This window comes from Megalobrama amblycephala, linkage group LG24 (genome assembly GCF_018812025.1).
Source record: "Megalobrama amblycephala isolate DHTTF-2021 linkage group LG24, ASM1881202v1, whole genome shotgun sequence".
NCBI lineage: Eukaryota > Metazoa > Chordata > Actinopteri > Cypriniformes > Xenocyprididae > Megalobrama > Megalobrama amblycephala.
The window spans coordinates 16,528,044-16,551,463 of NC_063067.1; the positions used below are offsets into that span (position 1 = coordinate 16,528,044).

At 37.9% G+C, this 23,420-nt stretch overlaps 2 protein-coding genes and 1 long non-coding RNA gene across 4 annotated transcripts; 2 read left to right on the plus strand and 1 right to left on the minus strand.

Annotated features, from left to right (window-relative positions):
* The first annotated feature begins 217 nt into the window (after nt 1-217).
* On the plus strand, nt 218-15,812 carry myt1a (myelin transcription factor 1a). Of its 2 annotated transcripts, XM_048178429.1 has the most exons (23): nt 218-343; nt 4,359-4,450; nt 4,884-4,938; nt 5,041-5,071; nt 5,178-5,240; nt 5,332-5,567; nt 5,677-6,648; nt 6,784-6,918; nt 7,895-7,985; nt 8,084-8,203; nt 8,282-8,496; nt 8,600-8,808; nt 8,928-9,152; nt 9,310-9,464; nt 9,750-9,812; nt 10,195-10,263; nt 10,622-10,684; nt 10,799-10,882; nt 11,010-11,231; nt 11,500-11,591; nt 11,682-11,785; nt 14,203-14,346; nt 14,470-15,812. In XM_048178429.1, exons 1-23 carry the CDS (start codon nt 319-321, stop codon nt 14,611-14,613), a joined length of 3,609 nt encoding a protein of 1,202 aa, XP_048034386.1. In that variant the 5' UTR covers nt 218-318; the 3' UTR covers nt 14,614-15,812. The 2 variants fall into 2 exon arrangements, with proteins under 2 accessions (XP_048034386.1, XP_048034387.1); XM_048178430.1 differs by lacking the exon at nt 9,750-9,812.
* On the minus strand, nt 9,256-16,868 carry LOC125260196. The gene is made up of 4 exons (XR_007182987.1): nt 16,727-16,868; nt 16,320-16,370; nt 11,000-11,244; nt 9,256-9,443 (listed from the first exon to the last, which is right to left on the minus strand). It is a non-coding gene; the product is annotated as an uncharacterized LOC125260196 (long non-coding RNA).
* Nucleotides 16,740-23,060, plus strand: pcmtd2a (protein-L-isoaspartate (D-aspartate) O-methyltransferase domain containing 2a). Its single transcript, XM_048178431.1, has 6 exons — nt 16,740-16,873; nt 20,539-20,852; nt 21,072-21,174; nt 21,280-21,451; nt 21,556-21,679; nt 22,251-23,060. The coding sequence occupies exons 2-6, from the start codon at nt 20,546-20,548 to the stop codon at nt 22,676-22,678; spliced, it is 1,134 nt and encodes a 377-aa protein (XP_048034388.1). The 5' UTR covers nt 16,740-16,873; nt 20,539-20,545; the 3' UTR covers nt 22,679-23,060.
* Nucleotides 23,061-23,420: the final 360 nt, after the last annotated feature.

Sequence of the window (23,420 nt, forward strand, 5' to 3'; positions counted from 1 at the left end):
TGAGGAAATTTAAAATCACTCAGTAAAAAGTTTTATCGAGAGATTTTCATTTAAAAATTCTGACACATGACTCGAGGCACACAAGACGAGCTTTTGTTTTCATTTTCAGAGGTCATTGTGTGGGGATACAGGCAGTGAGGCGCGCCCTCATTGGCTTGTCGAGAGGAACAAACACTACCCCGACCGCCGCTGATTGGTGGACGCAAACTTGTACGAAATAAGACCGCCCACCTCTGTCTGTAAGTTTTCTTTAAAGTAACTTTCTCTAATAAAGTTGACTAGTTTTGCGGTGTCGAAGGCGAAGAAATCACCGCAAAGATGAAGTTGTGTAAAACTTTTCTGGGTGAGTGTTGGACTTCTCTTTACTCTTTTATTTTGCTCGCGTCAAACTCAGTCTGGTTCGCTGTGGTTTTGTTGATAGCCTGGGTTTGCTTAACTTTTTGTTAACAATAATTCACAATAAGTGTAAATAAGATTTATTAAAACTCGAATAATACGTTTTGGACTTTTTATTTTTTATCGTGTATTCTGCTATGAGAAATTAAACCTGCGCAGTGCAGGCAGGCTTTTCCCCCCTTCTTTGTTTACTTTCATTTTTAGTATTAAAATGATTACTCTTGACTGAATAGACCTGGATTATGTTTTATCTGTTTCAAAATACTCTGCTATTGACGAACACAGTATTGACCCAGATTTTTGTATCTTTAAAAACGTGCGAAATGAAATCCCTGTCCAGACAGTTTTTAAACAAAGGCAACTTTTGTCTCCCATGGGGAGTTGCGCTTTAAACTCAGAGGCTGTCTGACTTCTGGCGTATTAAAACTTTTGTATTTGGGAGGGATCAGTCCATCTGGCTATGGGGGTGTTGTGCTTCTCATTCGCTCAGCTGGCATCCTATGCAATATTTATACACAGTGTCTGGCCAGTAGGAACAGACTCTGGCTTTAATTGTATGCTGGGCTATCCATCTGTATGAAACTTTAGGATGAGGGGTAAGCAAAGTTCCAGCTGGTAACCGAAGAACTTCGGTCTCATTAAATATGCAAAACTCTCAAAGGCTTCTGCTAACTTCATATATGATACGAAACTTTTTTTGTTTGAAGTTTGATAAAGCGTTTCCCCCTCCCCTTTCACTCTATTATAGAAAGACACGTGACTTATAATAATATATTAGTAGTCTAGGCTGACATTAATATTTTATCTTTAATCCAAGTTACCAATTTCATAGTGTTTTGGTTGGTTACCGTATGTTAACAACATATATTTTTAAAGAGTTTCTTGATTTTATTCATCAGCACACACATTCAATGTATCCCAAAAAAGTGCAATGAACTTATTGTTTATGAAAAGTGCTTTTTAAACATTTAAATCACTTTTACGCCTCTTTACTCGAAAAAATCAGGCTATCAATTAAACAATTATTTGACATTTTTACAGTGGGCTAACCTCTACAATAATACTAATACTAATACTACTAATAAAAACAGTTTAAGTTAGACAGATGAAGTTAATTCGATCATATTCCACTAAACTAGGTCACGTTGTTAGGCTTCTGGAAACACATTAAAGAAAAGTAGTTCAAGGCACATGTGTCATTACGCAAGAAAAAATAGATCCACATTGAAGGCTTCAGTTTCAGAAATTATACTTTCTCCAGTACAATCTCTATGTGCTAATACTGAATATTGTAGTGCATGACAATTGTTTAAATTATTTGAACTACGTTGCGTAACTTATTTTAATGTAATATTCTGTGCTTTAATCGTTATGCTCCTTAAAAACATTGTTTTCTTCAAACTAGGCACCTGCCACGGATAGCGCTCTTGTCCATGGTACTGAAGCAGCGCTGTTCTGGGTGCTGAACTTTCAGCTCAACTCATGCGTCTAAATGTAGAGATTCTCTCAAAAATAACTCAAATTAGTTTAGGTTGTACCTGAAATGTCAAACGACTTGCGTGTGAGTGTTTTAATCGGTTGGGTGGGGGTCAGTAGCGGCCCACTCTCCATCTTGTGTTGTACATGATTTACTATGATGATGATGATGATGATGATGTCACGGCGCAGGGTAGAGGAGGGGTGGACAATGGGCCTGTGAACGAAAGGTAAGTCAGTATCGTTCGACAAAGCGTGTGGAGACATGATTTTGGCAGCATTTGTGCACACATTACCTGTCGATTAATGGATATATGCGTCTTACTTACAACATGAGGAGGTTTCGGACCGGTCCTGAGCGAATTATTAACGGATTTCAACGGTAGACTCATTCTGAAGGGGAGGTGTACAACACTGAAGTTAACACACAGAGCCTACAAAGAGCAAGAGGCCGCTCGCATCTCCTTGAAAAAACGACGTTTGCTTATGGTATTTTTTTTGTTTACTAATTCGGATGCTGATGTGGATGAAATATTCAGTTTTGGAAAGGTTTGCTGGTTTGAAATACGTTACTATTGAAGCCAAATGGACGTCGGACTCGTAATCTCTTAAAGAAGAAGTGCCATTCCACCGTGTTTACATTTCTAGCACATTTTGTCTTAATTATGTTGTGTAAAAGAACGATTCTACAATGTTTTCTGAACAATTGTATTGCCAGATACACCGCGGGTTCATTTTCAAGAAACCCAAGAACTTAAAAGGGCCTCTATCGTATCAATAACAAAATATTCATGCTGTCAAATTACAATTTCAGTGTTGTGCTTGTTTTAAAACAATGCGAATCGAAAACGCGAAAGTTTAAATGCAAGCGGAGTATTCATTGGAAGTTTGTTTATATACTCGGATACATGTACAAATGCAATGTATTTTTATGGGAGTGGACAAATAGACATTAGAAACCCTTAAGCAACGCACAAGCGGCATATGTTTCGTCTTGTATGCGTGCGTTATTTACGAGAAACAAAACAATGCGAGCGAACCATCTGTTTACTTCAGGCTAGGCCTACATAATACACTATTCATTTATTAGATTATCTTTGAGTTTTACATTTAAATTTCTGTTTATTCATCGCTTATGCTTGTTTTAGGACCACTGTAGGTTGGGCTTTAACCGTTTTTGCTTTGATAACACAGTCAAGTTTTGTAAACATGTTCTGCTGAATGTTGTCGATGAAAGTGACAGTGTTATAAAGGCGGAGGGTTTGGCTGATAGTAATTGAAAGGCGTGGTGTGCAAGAAGAGGTTATGCGCAGCATCATCATGGTGCTTTTTCGAAGCCAAGGGCCTGATGCGACAAAAGAAATACTAATATTAGTCTATATTAAAACGTAAGAGCAATTTGTGTCTAACATGGACTCCCATTGGTCCATTTCATAGATGCATGGGCCTTCTACATGGGAGTTAAACAATGTTTAAATCATTTGAGAGAATAGGCCTAATGTTTGAGAAAAAAATGAAAAGGGAACTACTCAGGTCATGTGAATGAGAAACTCTTCACATCATCTCATCTATAAATAACATGACAGCATGTACATTTTCCATGTTAATGTCTTTGGAAGTTCCAAACTGTAAAATGAAAAATGAAAGCAATATTTTGAAGAACATCATCAAATTATATAATTTGACTCCAAATGTTTTAAAAATAGTTCCTTTTCAGAAGTATTTTTATGTTCCTTCTCTTTTGTGTTCATCTTACTTTTATACAAGGTTTTCAGGAAATGCACAAAAAAATCAATTTAACCTGTTTCCCTGTGAACAGACACGGGACAGTGAGTTTGAATTGCATATTGCATCATATATGGCAAGTGCCACAATTGTTGAGGTTCTCAAGGGAATTCCCTCCCCTGTTACGTGAGTGACGTGAATGAGCACCAGGTGCTGCTTAAAACGTAATCAGACCACATGTAATGACGCCCTGATAAAAACAGCTGGGTCACGGCCGCATCTCTCATCACCCAGGATGAATAATCAACACCAGAGCCATGAAGGCACGCAGATTCTGTCAGACCATTGATGTACTGCTGAAAGCCTATTCAGTGACCAAAGTGCATGTGTCCCTGGGGGATATTTAATGTTTGCTTCTGGATTAGGGGTGTTCATCTTTTGATGATCATCCCTTGGAAAATGACATTGCGATAGTCAGCATTACAGGCGAAGATTTGTTTACTTTCTGATTTTAGAAGCTCAACTGCTCGCAAAGCATAAATATGTGTTTTCTTGGTGTTTTAGTTGCATATTTCATACTAATATTTATTTATAAAATATCCTTTATATATAAAAAGTAGTACTTTATTATGCTTCTCTAATGGGAATCCACTATCAAGACTTGCTTTAGTGTGACTTTTAATGAGTTGATTTTCTTTTCCAAAAATGTGTAAAATATTTGGACATGTCAAACTGAAATTGTTATTCTTTCTATCCTACAGAGAATGAGTTCAGGGGGCAGCTGCTGAGCCAGAGGTGGACACGAGGGGACAGAGTTAGCAGCTGTGAGAACAAGAGGAGTAGGAGAGTCAAAGTGAGTGTGTGTGTGTGTGTGTGTGTCAGAGGAGCTTTATTTCATCGAATAACAGGCTAAAATTATAGTTCCCTTTCTGAAGCTCTGACATCTTTCTCACACTAGGAGGGCCCCATTTCTTTCTTATATTTCACTTCGCTTCCACCTAGGATTGGGAGGGATGTTCAATTGAAAGAACTTAATGGACGTGTATTATTGATTGAGCTCTTTAAAAAGCATTTAAGAGGTTTGGGGGCTACTTTGGTGTCTGTGAAATTAGAACCGCTCAGATCTGAGGATAAAAATCCCAATCTGAAAGGTATTGATGTCAAATATGTAATTTGAAAGCCAAAGAACAGTGATATTATACGTTTTATGTGATTTTAGAGACACATTAGAGAATAAATACTTCACACATAATAATCTCGTAACCACCTATGCGTTTGTGCTTTAGATGAGCCAAGACGCAGATGAGAAGCGGACAAGGACACGCTCAAAAGGAATCAGAGGTAAGAGCCTCTTAAAAACTCGAAAAAATAAATAAATTATTTTTTTGTCTCTTTCAGTGAATTTATTGACTGACAGAGCTTTTATCTCTCTCCTCATATCAGTTCCTCTTGAGCTTGTTGGACAAGATTACAGGTGAGTTAATGAGCTTTTATGCTTATATAGTGTTACTCATCATGAATTGAAAGACCACAGTTTAGTAAGTTAATGAATGCAGCTTATTGAAAACCTTGTTTTGCAGCTGCCCTACGCCAGGATGTGACGGCCTAGGCCATGTCAGCGGAAAGTACGCACGACACAGAAGGTTAGTGGCAAGAATTCTGTCTCTTATAACTGCCAATACCAAAAAACAGTGGAGAAACTGAGTTTTTACCAAACCTTTTCATCCTTTCCAGTGCATTGGGCTGCCCATTAGCAAAGAAACGAAAACTCCAGGAGGCTGAGGAGAATCAGCCAGCCCCAAAAAAGAAACCCAACCCCCTAAAGCTGGCCATGGATGATGGGTTCAATGCAGACAGTGACACAAACAGTGAAACAGAAGCAAAAGATGACGGAGTGGAGTCTGAAGAAGACACTATCGATAAAGAGATGGAGGTGAAAGAAAAGACACCTACATTAGAAGCAATGACAGGTGGGTAAATGATTAGTTCAACAGTTTATCAGTTCAAAAGTTTTCTACAAACTGGTCAAGCAACATCCAAATTCCTTTAGTTAATAATTGTTTTTTGTAATTTCCTTAGAAGAAAGTTCACAAATGGATTTAGAAGAGAAAAAGACGCCTGTCCGAGAAACATCAAGTCCAGTGCCAGAGGACGAAATTGAGAAAGAGGAAGCCAATATTGAGGCCACGCCCATCCAACAAATCACCATGGATACTGAAACAGAGGAGGAGCTACAGGTCGCCGAAGAGATTCAAGCTCGAGAAGAAGAGATAGAGGAGGAAGCAGAAGAGATTACGGAAGAGGAGCGAGTGACCCAGCAACTGAAAGAGACCGACGAGCCTGTGACAACAGTTGAGGAAGAAGAGGAGGACGATGATGAGGATGAGGAAGAGGGAGAAGAGGAAACACGATGTCTGAGCCAGAAGAACAACTCGGACCACCAGTACTTCAGTGGAGACTTTGGCAAAATCCAGACCAAAGAGACTGGGGAGACAGAGAAGGACAGTGAAGATGATGATGAGGAAGGAGATGAGGAGGAGGAACAATCCCAGGTAGAGCCTTCCTCCCTAATCGCCCCTGCGCCCGCTGCTTCAGCTCAGGAATTAGATGTGATGACACACAGCAACATAAATCTAGACCATCCTCTTGGTGAAGATGAGGAGGAGGACGAGGAGGAGGAGGAGGAGGAGGATGACGAGAGAGATGACGCTTCAGAGAAAGACTCACCCACTGTAGTCATCGAGCTGGGTTCAGAGGGAGAGGAAGAGGAGGAAGAGGAAGATGACGGAGAAGAAGAGGAGGCAGATGAAGTAGACGATGACGAGTTAGACAGCATGTCACAGAGGTCAGAGGTCACAGATGACTCTGAGACGTACGACATGACACGAGGGAACCTGGGACTTTTGGAACAGGCCATTGCACTGAAAGCTGAACAAAACGGCCGCAGTTCTGAAGAGAGCTGCTCTCCTGAGCAGCAGCGCTACCACAGCCCAGAGGAGAGGATGAGTAAGGCCATGGACATCGCCGCTCGTAGAGCATACTATGGCAAAGGTGACAGGAAATGCTTATTTCAGCCTACTTTAATTGTAACCCTTTATGACCTCAATTAAATTTCAGGTACAGTGTGTGGGGGTGTGGAGTTTCATTTGGTTTTTTTTGCATTTGTCTCTTCACTCATGGACACAGAAGGTTCTAGATCAGAGAAGAAGGAAGTAAAGTGCCCTACTCCAGGATGTGATGGGACAGGTCATGTGACTGGATTATACCCACACCACCGCAGCCTTTCTGGGTGCCCACACAAGGACAGAATCCCTCCAGAGAGTAAGCATTGTCTTGCACTAGTACCATAATATGCAACACACACACACACACATGTTGGTGCACCAATCATTATGGGACATTCCATAGGCGTAATGGTTTTTATACTGTACAAACTGTATATTCTGTCCCCTTACACTAACACCAAATCTAAAACTACCCATCACAGAAAACATTCTGCATTTTTAATAAAACAGTGTTTAGTATGTTTTTAAGCCATTTAATTATGAGGACTCAGAAACTGTCCTCATAAACCACATTTATGGTGTAATACCAGTGTAGTACCCATGTTATTATACAAATTTGTGTCCTCATAAATCACACACGTTTTATAGGGACTTTTTTAATAGACGTAATGATTTTTATACTTTACAAACTGTATATTCTATCCCCTATAAACATACCCATCACAGAAAACGTTCTGCATTTTTACATTTTCAAAAAACATCACTTAGTATGATTTATAAGCTGTTTTCCTCATGGGGAGCAAAACATGTCCCCACAGGGACAAGGATTTTGGATAATACCATCTTTGTGGGGGCATCTTGTTCCCATAATCTAGGGTATACCTGGACACACACACATTTAAATTTATTTAAATAAAAAACACATAAAAATTTAATTATTCTTGTGACGGCAAAGCTAAATTTTCAGCAGCCATTACGCCAGTCTTCAGTCACATGATCCTCAAGAAATCATATTAATATGCTGATTTGGTGCTCAAGAAACTTTCATTATTATCAACAGTTGTACTGCTAAATATTTTTGTGGAAACCGTGATACATTTTCCATGATAAGGAAAGTTCAAACAAACACCATTTAAAGAGAAAGTTTTTGAAACATTATAAATGGGTTTACTGTCACTTTTGACAAATTTAATGCATCCTTGCTGAATATAAGTATTAATTTATTTAAAAAATAACATTTGAACAGTAATATATATTAATTCTGTATACTAATGTGTCTTTTTTGGCACTAGTCTTGGCAATGCATGAGAACGTACTGAAGTGTCCAACACCTGGATGCACTGGACAGGGACATGTGAACAGCAACCGCAACACACATCGCAGGTACTGCACCTTAACTATTTTAACCTTTTGAGGCCTCAGTTTCTGTTCACAAATGTTTCCCAAAAGTCATGTGTTTTTCTTACATTTTACACTTTTAGTCTCTCTGGCTGCCCTATTGCTGCTGCAGGGAAACACAAAAGCCATGAAAAGCAGTCACAGCCGCAGACCTCTGTCAGTGATCCAGCCACCGGAGGCTCAAACTCTGACAGAGTTCTCAGGTGAGCGTTTTCCTCCTCTTTTACCGACAAAAGAGCGTGCTAGGTAAACATTGTGACTAAACACTCTTTTCTCTACAGGCCGATGTGTTTTGTGAAACAGCTGGAGATCCCTCAGTACGGTAGCTACAGGCCCAATGCCATGCCGGCCACTCCTCGGGCCAACCTGGCCAAGGAGCTGGAGAAGTATTCCAAGGTGTCCTTTGACTATGCAAGCTTTGATGTACAGGTATTTGGCAAGCGCATGCTTGCCCCCAAGATGCCCACCAGCGAAACCTCACCTAAAGCCTTCAAATGTAAGCACATCCTCATTCTTTTTTAAAATAATGAATAAGAAACACATATAATAGATATCAACTATTGATAGCAAATTGAAACACATATTATTATAATTAACAGCCAAACCATTCCCTAAAGCCCCATCCCCAAGCCACAGCCTGTCTGGAGGCTACACCAAAAGCAGCTCCTCTTCCACCTCCAGTGGGTACGATTATACCCATGATGCCGAAGCCGCACACATGGCTGCCACTGCCATTCTCAACCTGTCCACCCGCTGCTGGGAGAGACCTGAAAACCTTAGCACTCGACAGCCAGATCAGGCCAGCAAAGTAAGCTTCTCATCTCTATCTGTATCTGTCATTCAGACTACAGGAAAGTTGGGTTCCATGACATCCGCATTATATACACTATATTCTATTTTTTTTTTTTTTTTCTTTCTACAATCTAGGACATGGACATTGAGGTGGATGAAAATGGCACTCTGGACCTCAGCATGAAGAAACCCAAGAGGGAAGGAGTCAGGTCACCAGACCCATCTTCATCCTCGTCATCATCTTCTCAACATCATGGCGTCACCTCACCCCACTCCAGCCACACCTATAAACAAGAGGAGTGGGAGGGGCCTCTGGATTACACCAAGTCAAACCGACAGAAAGAGGAGGAGCCAGAGGAGGTAAATGTCTATCAATTTAAATAAAAAATATATTCACACATTCTCACTTCATAGTTGAATCTGACAACATTTTTTATAAACAATAAAAAAGGAACGTCTTTTTATACATTCTACAAATTCAGCTGTTTTTTTTGTTTTGATGTGCCATTGTCCTCAGGTGGAGTACACCACACATTCATATGCCTCCTCTGATGGAGAAGATGATGATGCCACTCAGGAGAGCATGGAGGACAGGAAGTACCCTGGTGAGGTCACAACCTCCAGCTTCAAGGTCAAATTCCAGCCCAAGGACTGCAAGAAAGAGGTCTTGCTGTAAGTGTCTGCTGCAACAATCTTATTTAACACACACACACACACACACACACACACACACACACACACACACACACACACACGCACACACAGAGGTTTGTTTTGCTACCTTAGTGGGGACATTCCATAGGCGTAATGGTTTTTATACTGTACATTCTATCCCCCTACGCTACCCCTAAACCTGCAAAGCTAATAGAAGTAGTTTATAACTAGTGTCTTGCTAAGACACTAATCTTAACTGGAATAATTCCACAGAGATTTAATGCACCCTTCATCTCTCTCCAGATGTCCCACCCCAGGTTGTGATGGTAGTGGACATATAACTGGGAACTATGCCTCTCACCGCAGGTATGCCAGAAGCTATGGCACGGTATTTCTAGTCTGACCAGCCCCACTCATGTTTTCATTTTTCTTTACCTATTTTTCTCTCTGCTGAACCCTCACAGCCCCTGCTCTCTATAGCATAAATCTGTATTAGCGACTGAAGTGAAAACAAATACTATACATCTCTTTAATGCATTTAGCATGTACTACGCTCAGTACTACTACTACATATTAGCCAAGATTTACTCACATCTCTTTGTAGTTTATTTAGGTTAATTTACATTTATGTATTTTAGCAAAGAATCCATTTATAATACAGACATAGATTACAGAGCAATATCTTCCCTCTTCAATTAAATCTTCTCCCCTCTATTCTCTATGCTGGTGTTTTTCTACTGCTCTTCAGTCTCTCTGGTTGTCCCCTTGCTGATAAAAGTCTTCGGACCCTCATGGCTGCCCACACTGCTGAACTCAAGTATGTCTGTGCTCTAATTTTTCCTCTAATAAATCCTCACTATACTTTACTGATTACTTCTTTCACATGACTCTACTGAACACTTACTGTTACTGCCAAACACTGTTTACTGTCCCTTTTGCTGGCTATTCTTGCACTCTTTGAACCAGCAATTTTACATTTTCAGTGGTCAAAAACAGAATTCTTGGACAGTGTCCTAGAGACTCATCAAACCAGCTGAGACATATTAAGCATCCAGGCTGAAGCCCAAATGTTTATTTAGAATTCCAGTATGATTGTGTGTGAGATATTGTAATTGTATCTGTCTAAAGCAGTGCTGTTTATGCTTATGTCTTTCACTTTTTTTGGTGACCTCCAGATGCCCTACTCCAGGTTGTGATGGATCAGGACACATCACTGGAAACTATGCTTCCCATAGAAGGTATGTTAATTAACAGTATTACAAGATGCACTTTTGGATTCAGTGTCAAAAATTGTATAAAAAATATCAAACTGCACACGTAGAAACATAATAACATGAGTTTCTCTGTTGCAGTCTGTCTGGATGTCCACGTGCCAAGAAAGGAGGAATTAAAACCACCCCAACAAAGGATGACAAGGAAGATTCGGAGCTCCTAAAGTAAGTTTTTTTTATGAAGCAATCTCGACTTATTTTGTTGTAAAAAAACAGTGGATTTGCTGAGCACGGCCTGTATCTTTTGAGAAAACCAAAACTGACTGCCAGTTCATCACTTACCTCTCTATAGGTGCCCAGTGCCAGGTTGTGACAGTCTGGGGCATATCAGTGGGAAATACGCCACCCACCGCAGTGCCTATGGGTGCCCACTGGCAGCACGCCGGCAGAAGGAGGGCATGTTAAATGGCACACCGTTCTCCTGGAAGGCCTTCAAGACTGAGGGCCCGACCTGCCCCACGCCAGGATGTGATGGATCAGGACATGCCAACGGCAGCTTTCTCACTCATCGCAGGTACAGACGAGGCCTAGTGAAATTTAGTATATAATTTTAAACACCCAGTATTGGTCCAGATGTAGGACAATTATTAAAACTGTGCAGTCATGTTTCGTTATATATTTTTCTATATGACAAATATAACTAAAACCATTCTTGGAAGTGTAATACTAATATGCTTTGAAATATTAGTAATGCCTATTTTTGACTTTCTGGGTTATTGAAGGATTATGTACTCAAGACAATAAGTCTTGTGTCACATCTCATGATCACAATGTGTTTCCAGTTTATCAGGTTGCCCTAGAGCTTCAGCTAACAAGAAGAGAGCCAGGTTTCCAGGAGATGACTACATCAGCAAGAAATTCAGGGCAAGTGATGGTAAGATCAAATATCATCTGCTTCTCTTCTTTTGTCCATAACATGTTCATTTTGCGCTTTTTATTAACATACGTTTTTCTATCCCTTCAGTTCTTGACAATGATGAAGACATAAAACAGCTGAACAAAGAGATCAATGAGCTGAATGAGTCAAACACTGAAATGGAAGCAGACATGGCCAACCTCCATACACAGGTCTGCTTTTATCAATTTATTCTGTTTATCAATTTATTATTCTGTTTTACTGTTTTATATTGTAATATATAATAAAACGTATTCCTGTGATTGCAAAACTGAATTTTCAGCAGCCATTACTCCAGTCCTCATTGTGTGATATTTTGTGGAAATGTGATCAATGTTTTTCAGATTTCTAGATAAATATAAAGTTCGAAAGAACAGCATTTAAAATGAAATTTTTTTGTAAAAAAAAAAAAAAAAAACTTTGCTGTTACTGTTTATCAATTATTTATTGAAGCTTGTTTCTGCCACTAAATAAAAAAATAAAAAAGGTAATTGCGACTTTTTATCTCACAATTCTGACTTTATATCTCCCAATTGTGACTTTATGTCACGCAATTCTGACCTTATATCTCGCAATTATGACTATCTCGCAATTTTGACTATATTTTGCAATTGTGACTTTATATCTCGCAACTGACTTTATATCTTGCAATTTTGACTTTATATCTCGCAATTGTGACTATATCTCGCAATTCTGACTATCTTCGCAATTCTGACTTTATATCTTGCAATTCTGACTATCTCGCAATTGTGACTTTATATCTCGCAATTGTGACTTTATATCTCGCAATTGTGACTTTATATCTTGCAATTTTGACTTTATATCTCACAATTGTGACTTTATATCTCACAATTGTGACTTTATATCTCGCAATTGTGACTTTATATCTCGCAATTGTGACTATACCTTGCAATTGTGACTATCTCGCAATTGTGACTTTATATCTTGGAATTGTGACTTTATATCTCGCAATTGTGACTTTATATCTTGGAATTGTGACTTTATATCTCGCAATTCTGACTATCTCGCAATTGTGACTTTATATCTCGCAATTGTGACTATCTCGCAATTGTGACTTTATATCTCGCAATTGTGACTTTATATCTCGCAATTGTGACTTTATATCTTGGAATTGTGACTTTATATCTCGCAATTGTGACTTTATATCTCGCAATTGTGACTTTATATCTTGCAATTCTGACTTTATATCTCACAATTCTGACTTTATATCTCACAATTGTGACTTTATATCTCGCAATTCTGACTATCTCGCAATTGTGACTTTATATCTCGCAATTGTGACTTTATATCTTGCAATTCTGACTTTATATCTCGCAATTGTGACTTTATATCTCGCAATTGTGACTTTATATCTCGCAATTGTGACTTTATATCTCGCAATTCTGACTATCTCGCAATTGTGACTTTATATCTCGCAATTGTGACTTTATATCTCGCAATTCTGACTATCTCGCAATTGTGACTTTATATCTCGCAATTGTGACTTTATATCTCGGAATTGTGACTTTATATCTCGCAATTGTGACTTTATATCTCGCAATTGTGACTTTATATCTCGCAATTCTGACTATCTCGCAATTCTGACTTTATATCTCGCAATTGTGACTTTATATCTCGCAATTGTGACTTTATATGTCGCAATTGTGACTTTATATCTCGGAATTGTGACTTTATATCTCGCAATTGTGACTTTATATCTCGCAATTGTGACTTTATATCTCGCAATTGTGACTTTATATGTCGCAATTGTGACTTTATATCTCGGAATTGTGACTTTATATCTCGCAATTCTGACTTTATATCTCGCAATTGTGACTTTATATCTCGCAATTGTGACTTTATATCTCGCAATTCTGACTATCTCGCAATTCTGACTTTATATCTCGCAATTGTGACTTTATATCTCGCAATTCTGACTATCTCGCAATTGTGACTTTATATCTCGCAATTGTGACTATCTCGCAATTGTGACTTTATATCTCGCAATTGTGACTTTATATCTCGAGATTCTGACTTTATATCTCACAATTCTGACTATCTTGCAACTGTGACTATCTCGCAATTGTGACTTTAATCTCGCAATTGTGACTTTATATCTCGCAATTCTGACTATCTCACAACTGTGACTTTATATCTCACAATTGTCAGAATTGGGAGATATAAACTTGCAATTTCAAGAAAAAAAGTCCTTACCTTTTTATTTTTTTATTTCATGGTGGAAACAAGCTTCCATAATTATTGCATCCTTGCTGAATTTTTGTTTCTTACTGACCCAAACTTCTTAACAGTAGTGTACATGTCTCAGAAACTCTAATAAAGACAAATATGTAACATTTTCACTCTATATACGGTTTAAATGTAATCTGAGCATATAGCATTTGGCCCTTCACTGATAACCACATGGAAAGGCTAAACGAACAAACATTTTGGAGCATTTTTAAGGATAAATCCTCTTGATGTTCATCACATTCTTTGAGAGTGTATTGTAATGATATTTACAACACTTCAAATACAATTTTACAAAGCATTATCTTGGAGCTGCTGTTTATCCAAGCATTTCTATTCTTAGATCTCATCCATGGAGAAGAACCTCAAGAGCATGGAGGAAGAGAATAAGCTCATAGAGGAGAAGAATGAGGCTCTGTTCATGGAACTGTCAGGCCTGAGCCAGGCTCTTATCCGCAGCCTTGCCAACATCCGTCTACCACAGATGGTCAGTCCACTTTCTATCTATTACCTTTTATGACTATGCCCAGCAATCACAAGTATTGTACATTATACTTTTCTTTCCTTTTATATAACATGATTTTAACAAACAATCTATTATTTTCCACAGCAAGAGCCCATCACTGAGCAGAATTTTGACACATACGTGGATACGCTGACCCACATGTTCACCGATAAGGAGTGCTATCAGAACCCAGAGAACCGAGCCCTACTCGAGTCGATCAACCAGGCCGTCAAAGGCATCGAGGTGTGAGCAGAGGAGCGGAAGCTCCAAGACACTGTGGGTTGAATAACCAGACCAACAACATAAAAATACTGTTTAAGGACATTCAGGTTTTGTATGTGGCGCCCTCTGAAAACGAGGATCGTCACGAGACCCGTGGAAGACAGAGAAAAGGACCAAATTCCAAATTATGCTGCTTAGCAATTTTGATGAGATACAAGATCCTTTGCCTCTTAAACCAAGATGGCTCTTCTTCTTTTGGGGTATTTTTTGGAGCGAACCATTTGTTACTGTTTTCTAGAGCAACTCTCACCGACACTGATCTGCCTTTCTTACTTCCCTCAGTGCATGGAGGTTGCCGTGAACAATAAGTCGTGAGATTGTCGTGTGTCTGTGGGGGTGAGTCTTTGTGTGTATGCGTAACAGAGTGTTTTATGTGTAACGTCCGAAGGTGAATTGACGATTAATGACCTCCCTCGACAAAATAAGATTAGTATGCAGCACTGCTACATTCGATCCCTGTATGATAATGTTGTCTCATATTTGGTGTAAATGTGCTCCTGTTCCATTCAGTAATATTTATCGTATTTGAGAACATAGATATTGCACTTCCATGAATAGTTTGTAGTTCCATTCGTCATGTTATTATTGTAATTATTATTATTATTATTATTATTATGGCTATTTAAATTGGGTCCTTGAAATGTAAGTTTAATTTATTATTTATTCATGTTAAGGTTTATTTCGTTTATTTATTAATCAGTGTCTATTTATGGACTTAATTTATTTCACAAAGCAAAATTCTATACAGCTTTTAACAGTTATTAAGAGGAGAGACATTGCCCTCTGCGCTGTGAAAGAGGCAATATTTTAAGAATATCGACAGCAAATTGTTTTATAAACCTTCCTATTTATTTTAAAGACAGAGATTTATAATCTCTTTTTTAAGTGCAAATATTTTCTACCTAACAATTTTTATATTGTTTTTTAATATTCTCATTTATTTAATGAGTTCTGTTTTCCATAAAAGTATTTTGACACCCTCCAGAGTGAAGTGGGTTGAACAGATATGATGTATTTATTGTTATTTATTTAGTATTTAAGAACAAATTGAATGGAGATCTTGTTGCATATTTATTTTGTAAATGTCTCTGTGTTAGTGGTTGCTGCATATGGATAGACTTTGCCCATGTTGTTAATAAAATAAATGGGAATTCTATCACCTACAATAGAGATTATGTCATATTTAACACTGATGGGTTCTGTTGATTTATAATAACCAGGCTTGTATTTGCCTTTGATCCAACAATGATATTTTCAAGGATATTGTCACATTAATTTTGAGTTATCTGACATTTATCACACCAAAGATGAAAGACAAATCAAACACTCTCTCAGTAGGATACTTGGCTGACATCTGCTGGATAGACAGTGATTCAGTCACGATTTCTCTTCAGCTGATTATGGCTACATAAAAAAATATAACTTACAAACATAAAGGATGTCTTTGTATTTCGACAAGATTAATATTAAGCCAGATATTGAAAAAATATTGATAATATTCAAGCCAAATATTATCTAAAAACCCTAAAACAACAACATTTTTAAAATTTAAATTTAAAATTGTCCATTTTTAGAAGAAACCAGAGCTAGTTGTCACGTCTTTTAAATGTTATACATTTATTTTACTGTATACATGTTGTTGCTTAATGGCAGGCTCCTTTGTGACTACTTACCCCATAGTGTGACAACATACCCTGGCTGCTGCTGTTCTCGAGTCTTTTCTCCTGTGCAATAACGGAGGAAATCAATGTTATATATAGGAATTATATATAATTGACTATATATGCGCCCATAAATTAAAACTACAGATAATTATTCACAGGAGTAAGAGTGTCAAATATTCCTGGTTTTCCCAATCCTTATCAAGACCAGACCTTGTTGTGTTTATGAATATGTCATAAAATAATATAGTGCAGGACCCATGTGCTCTGTGGCCCATATTTCTGTTTGTGTGCTTGACGTCACGGAGTCAGCTGGCCAATGTTTACATCCAGCGCTGCTCGCCGTGAACGTTTATGGGGAGAAACCGAGACAGAGAAACAACAGGAGACAATTAACCGAGTGGACATCATCAACAGACCATAGCCAGGGTGCCTCAGGGTGTCAGACGGCTCGGCTCGGTCGACTGTGAAGTCGTCGGGGTGTTTCCCGTGACGAGTTTCTCCCCAAAATCCTGTCCATTCCCATTTCTCCTGTCTTTGTCTTCATTTTCGACTACTTTTCGCAGGTAAGCGCATTGTATGAGTCGTGCTCGCTGTTATATTGTATGATTCTGACGTGATAATAGAATAATAAACTCTAAGTATATGTTTTACTGAGCATAACCTGTAGTCTCGCATGCAGAATGAACGGCAGGTCGTGATTAAAAATAATGGGGATAATATGTGTGTTATTTCATATTTAACTCTATTTGAGAAACTACCCGGATGTTCAACAAAAACACTGCACAGTATGCGTTTGTTAGCGAATGGCGCAGCTGCATTTGAGCGCGCGGTGATTGGTGGGAACATTCCTCACATCTGCAGTTTCTACACAGCGTCTCTGGGGAAGCTTTAACTTTCCAGCAGTGTAGCCCAGCGCCATCATCCGTTAACTGGACAAAAATGCTGTTTTGCTAATACTCAGAAAGTATTTGGACACTTAATATGAGTGGCATTAGATTACATATCAAAATAGCTAATAGACTGGCATTTATTTTGAAGAAATACAAACACTTATTAAGCAAAAAGTTTAAGAACTCGTAAACTTAAGAACGTACAGTGTTCAGCATGATTACCAAATGTATTTGGAAAATTTCTGGTTGTCGGACAACAGTGAAATGCTCAGATATGTATGCAGTCCTTCATCTTGTAAAACAGAGGTTCTCAACAAGTGGGTCACAATCCAAATTATTGTCTGTTCTGTTAGTGGACAGCTGGGATGAAAACAATGCAGAATTCAACTAATAATATTCAACTAACCGTAACCATAATATAACAACATTGTGTAAACCACAATTTGGCTGCCATGAGAATAGTAACATCAAAATTCAAGAGATATTTTACTGAAACTACACTAATGTTCAAAAGTTTGGGGTCATTTGGATTTTTTTTTTTTTTTTTTTTTTTTAAAGAAATTAATACTTTTATTCAGTTAAGATGCATAAAATTGTTCAAAAGTGACAGCAGAGGCAAAATATTCCTATTTCAAATAAATGCTTCTTTAACTTTGTTTTTCAAAAAATAACAACCTATTTTTAACATGGATAATAATAAGAAATGTTTATTGAGCACCAAATCAGCATATTAATGATTTCTGAATGATCATGTGACACTGAAGACCATGGAGCTTTGGTGAGCATAAGATATTTCTTTCAAAAACACTCCTAACTTTTAAATGGTAGTGGAATAAATAAAATTGTACATTTTTAAATTAATGTCATGTTAAATAATTTTGCACATTATTGGGTCTGTTAATATCATGGCAATTTATATTTCAGTATTTGTTTTTAAAGACTTTTGTACAGGTGCTGGTCATATAATTAGAATATCATCAAAAAGTTGATTTATTTCACTAATTCCATTCAAAATGTGAAACTTATGTATATTATATTCATTCATTACACACAGACTGATATATTTCAAATGTTTATTTCTTTTAATTTTAATGATTTTAACTGACAACTAAGGAAAATCCCAAATTCAGTATCTCAGAAAATTAGAATATTGTGAAAAGGTTCAATATTGAAGACACCTGGTGCCACACTCCTTTAAATGGTCTCTCAGTCTAGTTCTGTAGGCTACACAATCATGGGGAAGACTGCTGACTTGACAGTTGTCCAAAAGACGACCATTGACACCTTGCACAAGGAGGGCAAGACACAAAAGGTCATTGCAAAAGAGGCTGGCTGTTCACAGAGCTCTGTGTCCAAGCACATTAATAGAGAGGCGAAGGGAAGGAAAAGATGTGGTAGAAAAAAGTGTACAAGCAATAGGGATAACCGCACCCTGGAGAGGATTGTGAAACAAAACCCTATTCAAAAATGTGGGGGAGATTCATAAAGAGTGGACTGCAGCTGGAGTCAGTGCTTCAAGAACCACTACGCACAGACATATGCAAGACATGGGTTTCAGCTGTCGCATTCCTTGTGTCAAGCCACTCTTGAACAACAGACAGCGTCAGAAGCGTCTCGTCTGGGCTAAAGACAAAAAGGTCTGGACCGCTGCTGAGTGGTCCAAAGTTGTGTTCTCTGATGAAAGTAAATTTTGCATTTCCTTTGGAAATCAGGGTCCCAGAGTCTGGAGGAAGAGAGGAGAGGCACACAATCCACGTTGCTTGAGGTCCAGTGTAAAATTTCCACAGTCAGTGATGGTTTGGGGTGCCATGTCATCTGCTGGTGTTGGTCCACTGTGTTTTCTGAGGTCCAAGGTCAACGCAACCATATACCAGGAAGTTTTAGAGCACTTCATGCTTCCTGCTGCTGACCAACTTTATGGAGATGCAGATTTCATTTTCCAACAAGACTTGGCACCTGCACACAGTGCCAAAGCTACCAGTACCTGGTTTAAGGACCATGGTATCCCTGTTCTTAATTGGCCAGCAAACTCGCCTGACCTTAACCCCATAGAAAATCTATGGGGTATTGTGAAGAGGAAGATGCGATATGCCAGAACCAACAATGCAGAAGAGCTGAAGGCAACTATCAGAGCAACCTGGGCTCTCATAACACCTGAGCAGTGCCACAGACTGATCGACTCCATGCCACGCCACATTGCTGCAGTAATTCAGGCAAAAGGAGCCCCAACTAAGTATTGAGTGCTGTACATGCTCATACTTTTCATGTTCACTTTTCAGTTGGCCAAGATTTCTAAAAATCCTTTCTCTGTATTGGTCTTAAGTAATATTCTAATTTTCTGAGATACTGAATTTGGGATTTTCCTTAGTTGTCAGTTATAATCATCAAAATGAAAAGAAATAAACATTTGAAATATATCAGTCTGTGTGTAATGAATGAATATAATATACAAGTTTCACTTTTTGAATGGAATTAGTGAAATAAATCAACTTTTTGATGATATTCGAATTATATGACCAGCACCTGTAGTAAACTAACAAATTACTTTCTTAATTTACAACAAAAATATCTCAGTTACTTTTTCACATTTATTGACCGACAGCTCTCCTGTCCCCATGTTGAGAGAAATAAAGTGCAGAGGTGTTGTGTGCGCTGTGTGAACATGATTGTTATTGTAGTTCTAGACTAAATGTGAACATGTTTTTACTCATCTCACTTGCACGAAAACATTCAGTATTCCTCAAAATGAATAAAAACTGTGAAATTCAATCTCAGAATTTTATCCAAACCTGTAATAATTAATTACAAAATTACTTTATGTATTTAATCTCACTTTATTTACCAGTGTCTTTGCTGCTGACCTTCAATGATCCAATTCAACCATACTAATAAGCATAAATGACTTTAGATTAGAATTAGAAATAAGAGTGTTGAACTTCCTTCTCCTGTATCTTATTCTTCATTCCAGAATGGCAGCACAGCTGAAAGTTTGTTGTGAACTTGTTTGTTTGAGCTGCGCCCTCTACTGTACAGGTGTAAATATTCATTTCACTTTTGGTGTGAAAGGGCCTTAACATTTGCCAAAAATAGGACTTTTTTTTAAAAAAGTTAAAAAACAAACAAGCAAGCCCAGCCCAGGTGAGAAAAAGTAACGCAAAAGTAATGTAATGCATTACTTTTCATAAAAAGTAACTAACACAGCTACTTTTTCAGGGAGTAACACAATATTGTAATGCATTACTGTTAAAAGTAACTTTCCCCAACACTGCTAGTGTTCCTTCTTTGGTTATACTTACATGTCTTTAATTTTCTTCTTGTCTGTTTTGGTCCAAAAAAAGAGCCAAAATGGGAGGTGCGGTCAGTGCCGGGGAGGACAATGATGAGTTGATTGACAACCTGAAAGAAGCCCAATATATTCGCTCAGATCTGGTTGAACATGCCTTCAGAGCCATTGATCGTGCTGACTACTATCTGGAAGAATTCCGTGACAGTGCCTACAAGGATCTGGCCTGGAGACACGGCAACATCCATCTTTCTGCACCCTGTATCTACTCTGAGGTGATGGAGGCTTTAGACCTGCAGCCTGGCCTTTCTTTTCTTAACCTAGGCAGTGGCACAGGCTACCTCAGCACCATGGTGGGACTTATACTGGGTGAGTTCATAGAGAATTCGAATGATTTCATTTTTTGTTCTGCTTATTTTAGCTGATTTAAAGGGATAGTCCACCCAAAAAATGAAAATTCTGTCATCATTTACTCACCCTCATGTCTATCCTGTTTGTGTTATTGACATTGAACATTTTCAGTACATTTTCTGCACATTATATAATACCTGCTATGCGATCACTGGACTTTCTGTGTCATATTTTTAGGGCCATTTGGTGTGAATCATGGTGTTGAATTGCATGAAGATGTAATAGAATATGCTTATCAGAAGCTGGACTTCTTCATCAAGATGAATGATAGTTTTGACAGGTGTAGTACCTAATGGGTTTTTACTTTTGTATTAAAAACATACTCATTCCCTTGTTGAAAGTATAGTGTGCAAAATGACTGACATTTCCAATCTTTTTGGACTAGGTTTGAGTTCTGTGAGCCGTCCTTTGTAGTGGGCAACTGTCTGGAGATTGCCCCAGAAAGTAGGCAGTATGACAGGGTTTACTGTGGCGCAGGGGTCCAGAGGGAACATGAAGACTACATGAAGAAGTTGTTGAAGGTTGGGGGAATCTTAGTACTGCCACTGGAAGAAAAGGTGAATAATTGAAACTCAAAGCAATCAATGCATCTGGTCTCAGGTAATCCAGAAGATACATGTGTGGAATGTATATATGTTTATGCATTTCTCATTTGTTGTAGCTCACTAAAATTACTCGGACAGGATATAACACATGGGAAACAAGAAAGATAATTGCTGTGTCCTTCGCACCACTTGTGCTTCCTAAACACAGGGAAAATGGCAAACCGAGAGCAGTGTCCCTACGTAAGTAACCTGCTGTATTTTGTGTACACATAAATTGTTCTGATAAAACTATATTACATTTTTTAGCCTAATAAAATAATTTATTTGATGGGGTACAGTATTAGAAATACTTGTATTCAGCAAGGATGCATTAAATTGACAAATGTGACAGTAAAAACAAAAAATATTGCAAGGAAATGCTGTTCTTTTGAATTTTCTGTTCATCAAAGTATACTGAAAAAATCTATCAGTCTCCACAAAAATATTAATTTTTCAACATGATTTCTGAAGAATCACGTGACACGGAAGACTAGAGTAATGATGCTGAAAATTCAGCTTTGCATCACAGCAATAAATTACATTTTAAAATATATTAACATTAAAAACAGTTATTTTAAATTGTAATAATATTTCACAATATTAGTGTTTTTACTGTATTTTTAATCAAATAATGCAGCCTTGGTGAGCTTTCAAAAACATTAAAAAATCTTACCTAAACTTTTGAATGTTAGTGTATTTAGTTTAATAATAATACGATTTGCGTATGTGTATGAATTCAGTAAAAAATAAAATAAAATAAAATAAAACGCAGCTGCCATGTTCGAGGTGCGGAGTCTTCAGGATTTGGCCCGCATCAGCATCCGCCACATTCTAAAGAAATCTGGGTCTGGATCCTTGCCACTACCCCGGAGACCTGGACTAAAGCGAAGAAATCACCTTAAACAGAAACGTGAGCACCGTGACACCCCTCTTCTGACCAATAGTTATTTGTTCATGAGTCGCTTGATTCCCGGACCCATGGACAACAACAACAACCAGTCATCCACAGACAATGAGGATGAAGATGAAGACTGCAGAAGGGTTTGTGAGCAACTAGAGGAGAAAGAAGAGAACGGGAGGAGGAAGGAGGGCAGTGTTTTGGTGATAGAGACTCCAATAAACCTCTTAAGGGAGAGGATCCTCTGCCTGCCTTTGCCAGAGCCTCTCAAGATGTATCTTCTTTACTACAGAGAGAAGTAGACCTCTCCTTTCAGTGCATAGTCTGTTATAGACTACCCATAGCTACCTATCACTGTTACATTAAGAGTCCATGGCTCTTTAGTTACCAACTTTCACATTCGGCTAACAGTTTACTAAATCATAAATTCAGTGTAGTCTCACTTGTTTTGTGTGTGTTATATACCATATAGTTTCAGTTCTTAGATTTATGATGAAAAGTGAAAATCAAAATATTCTTCTGGTATATGAAGTTGTAAAAAATGTCTAATTGTGTGCTCAATTACACTCATATCGTGTGAAAATACAAAGGCACGTTTAAAAAAATGTGATCGTCCAATAATCTCTGTAGTAAAATTTTGGGATAAAAGACTTTGATTTTCTAAAGTGTTTTGCCAATTTAAAACTGTCTTGGGTTTGTACTGTTTTCAGGGCTTTTGTGTTTGCATTTTTGCCATATAAAAATATAAAAGGTATAGTTGTGTAATCACTTATAAAATGGTGCTCAGAATTGTGATCATGCTCTTTCAAGCTGAATAACTCACCGTTTTTAATTTAAACTTTTATATTGTCTATATCATGACCAAAACACTTCACCTTAGAAATATCAGATTTTTTAAAAAAGCCAAAAGTATGGAATGTTCAAAGAAAGTGTTATGCAACATTTTTGCTTATTAACTATAATGCATCATCATGCATATTAAATATGAATGTGGCACACAAAAGTTCTCATCAGTTTAATTAGGTGCCAATACATAGCAAAGAC

Bases quoted from the DNA above. Each gene is read 5' to 3' on its own strand.
- myt1a (XM_048178429.1), top strand. From the start codon at position 319: ATGAAGTTGTGTAAAACTTTTCTGG. The intron at 9,813-10,194 runs GTATGCCAGAAG...ACTGCTCTTCAG, and splicing joins AACTATGCCTCTCACCGCAG to TCTCTCTGGTTGTCCCCTTG. The intron at 10,685-10,798 runs GTATGTTAATTA...TCTCTGTTGCAG, and splicing joins AACTATGCTTCCCATAGAAG to TCTGTCTGGATGTCCACGTG.
- pcmtd2a (XM_048178431.1), top strand. From the start codon at position 20,546: ATGGGAGGTGCGGTCAGTGCCGGGGAGGACAATGATGAGTTGATTGAC. The intron at 21,452-21,555 runs GTGAATAATTGA...CATTTGTTGTAG, and splicing joins TACTGCCACTGGAAGAAAAG to CTCACTAAAATTACTCGGAC. The intron at 21,680-22,250 runs GTAAGTAACCTG...AATAAAACGCAG, and splicing joins ACCGAGAGCAGTGTCCCTAC to CTGCCATGTTCGAGGTGCGG.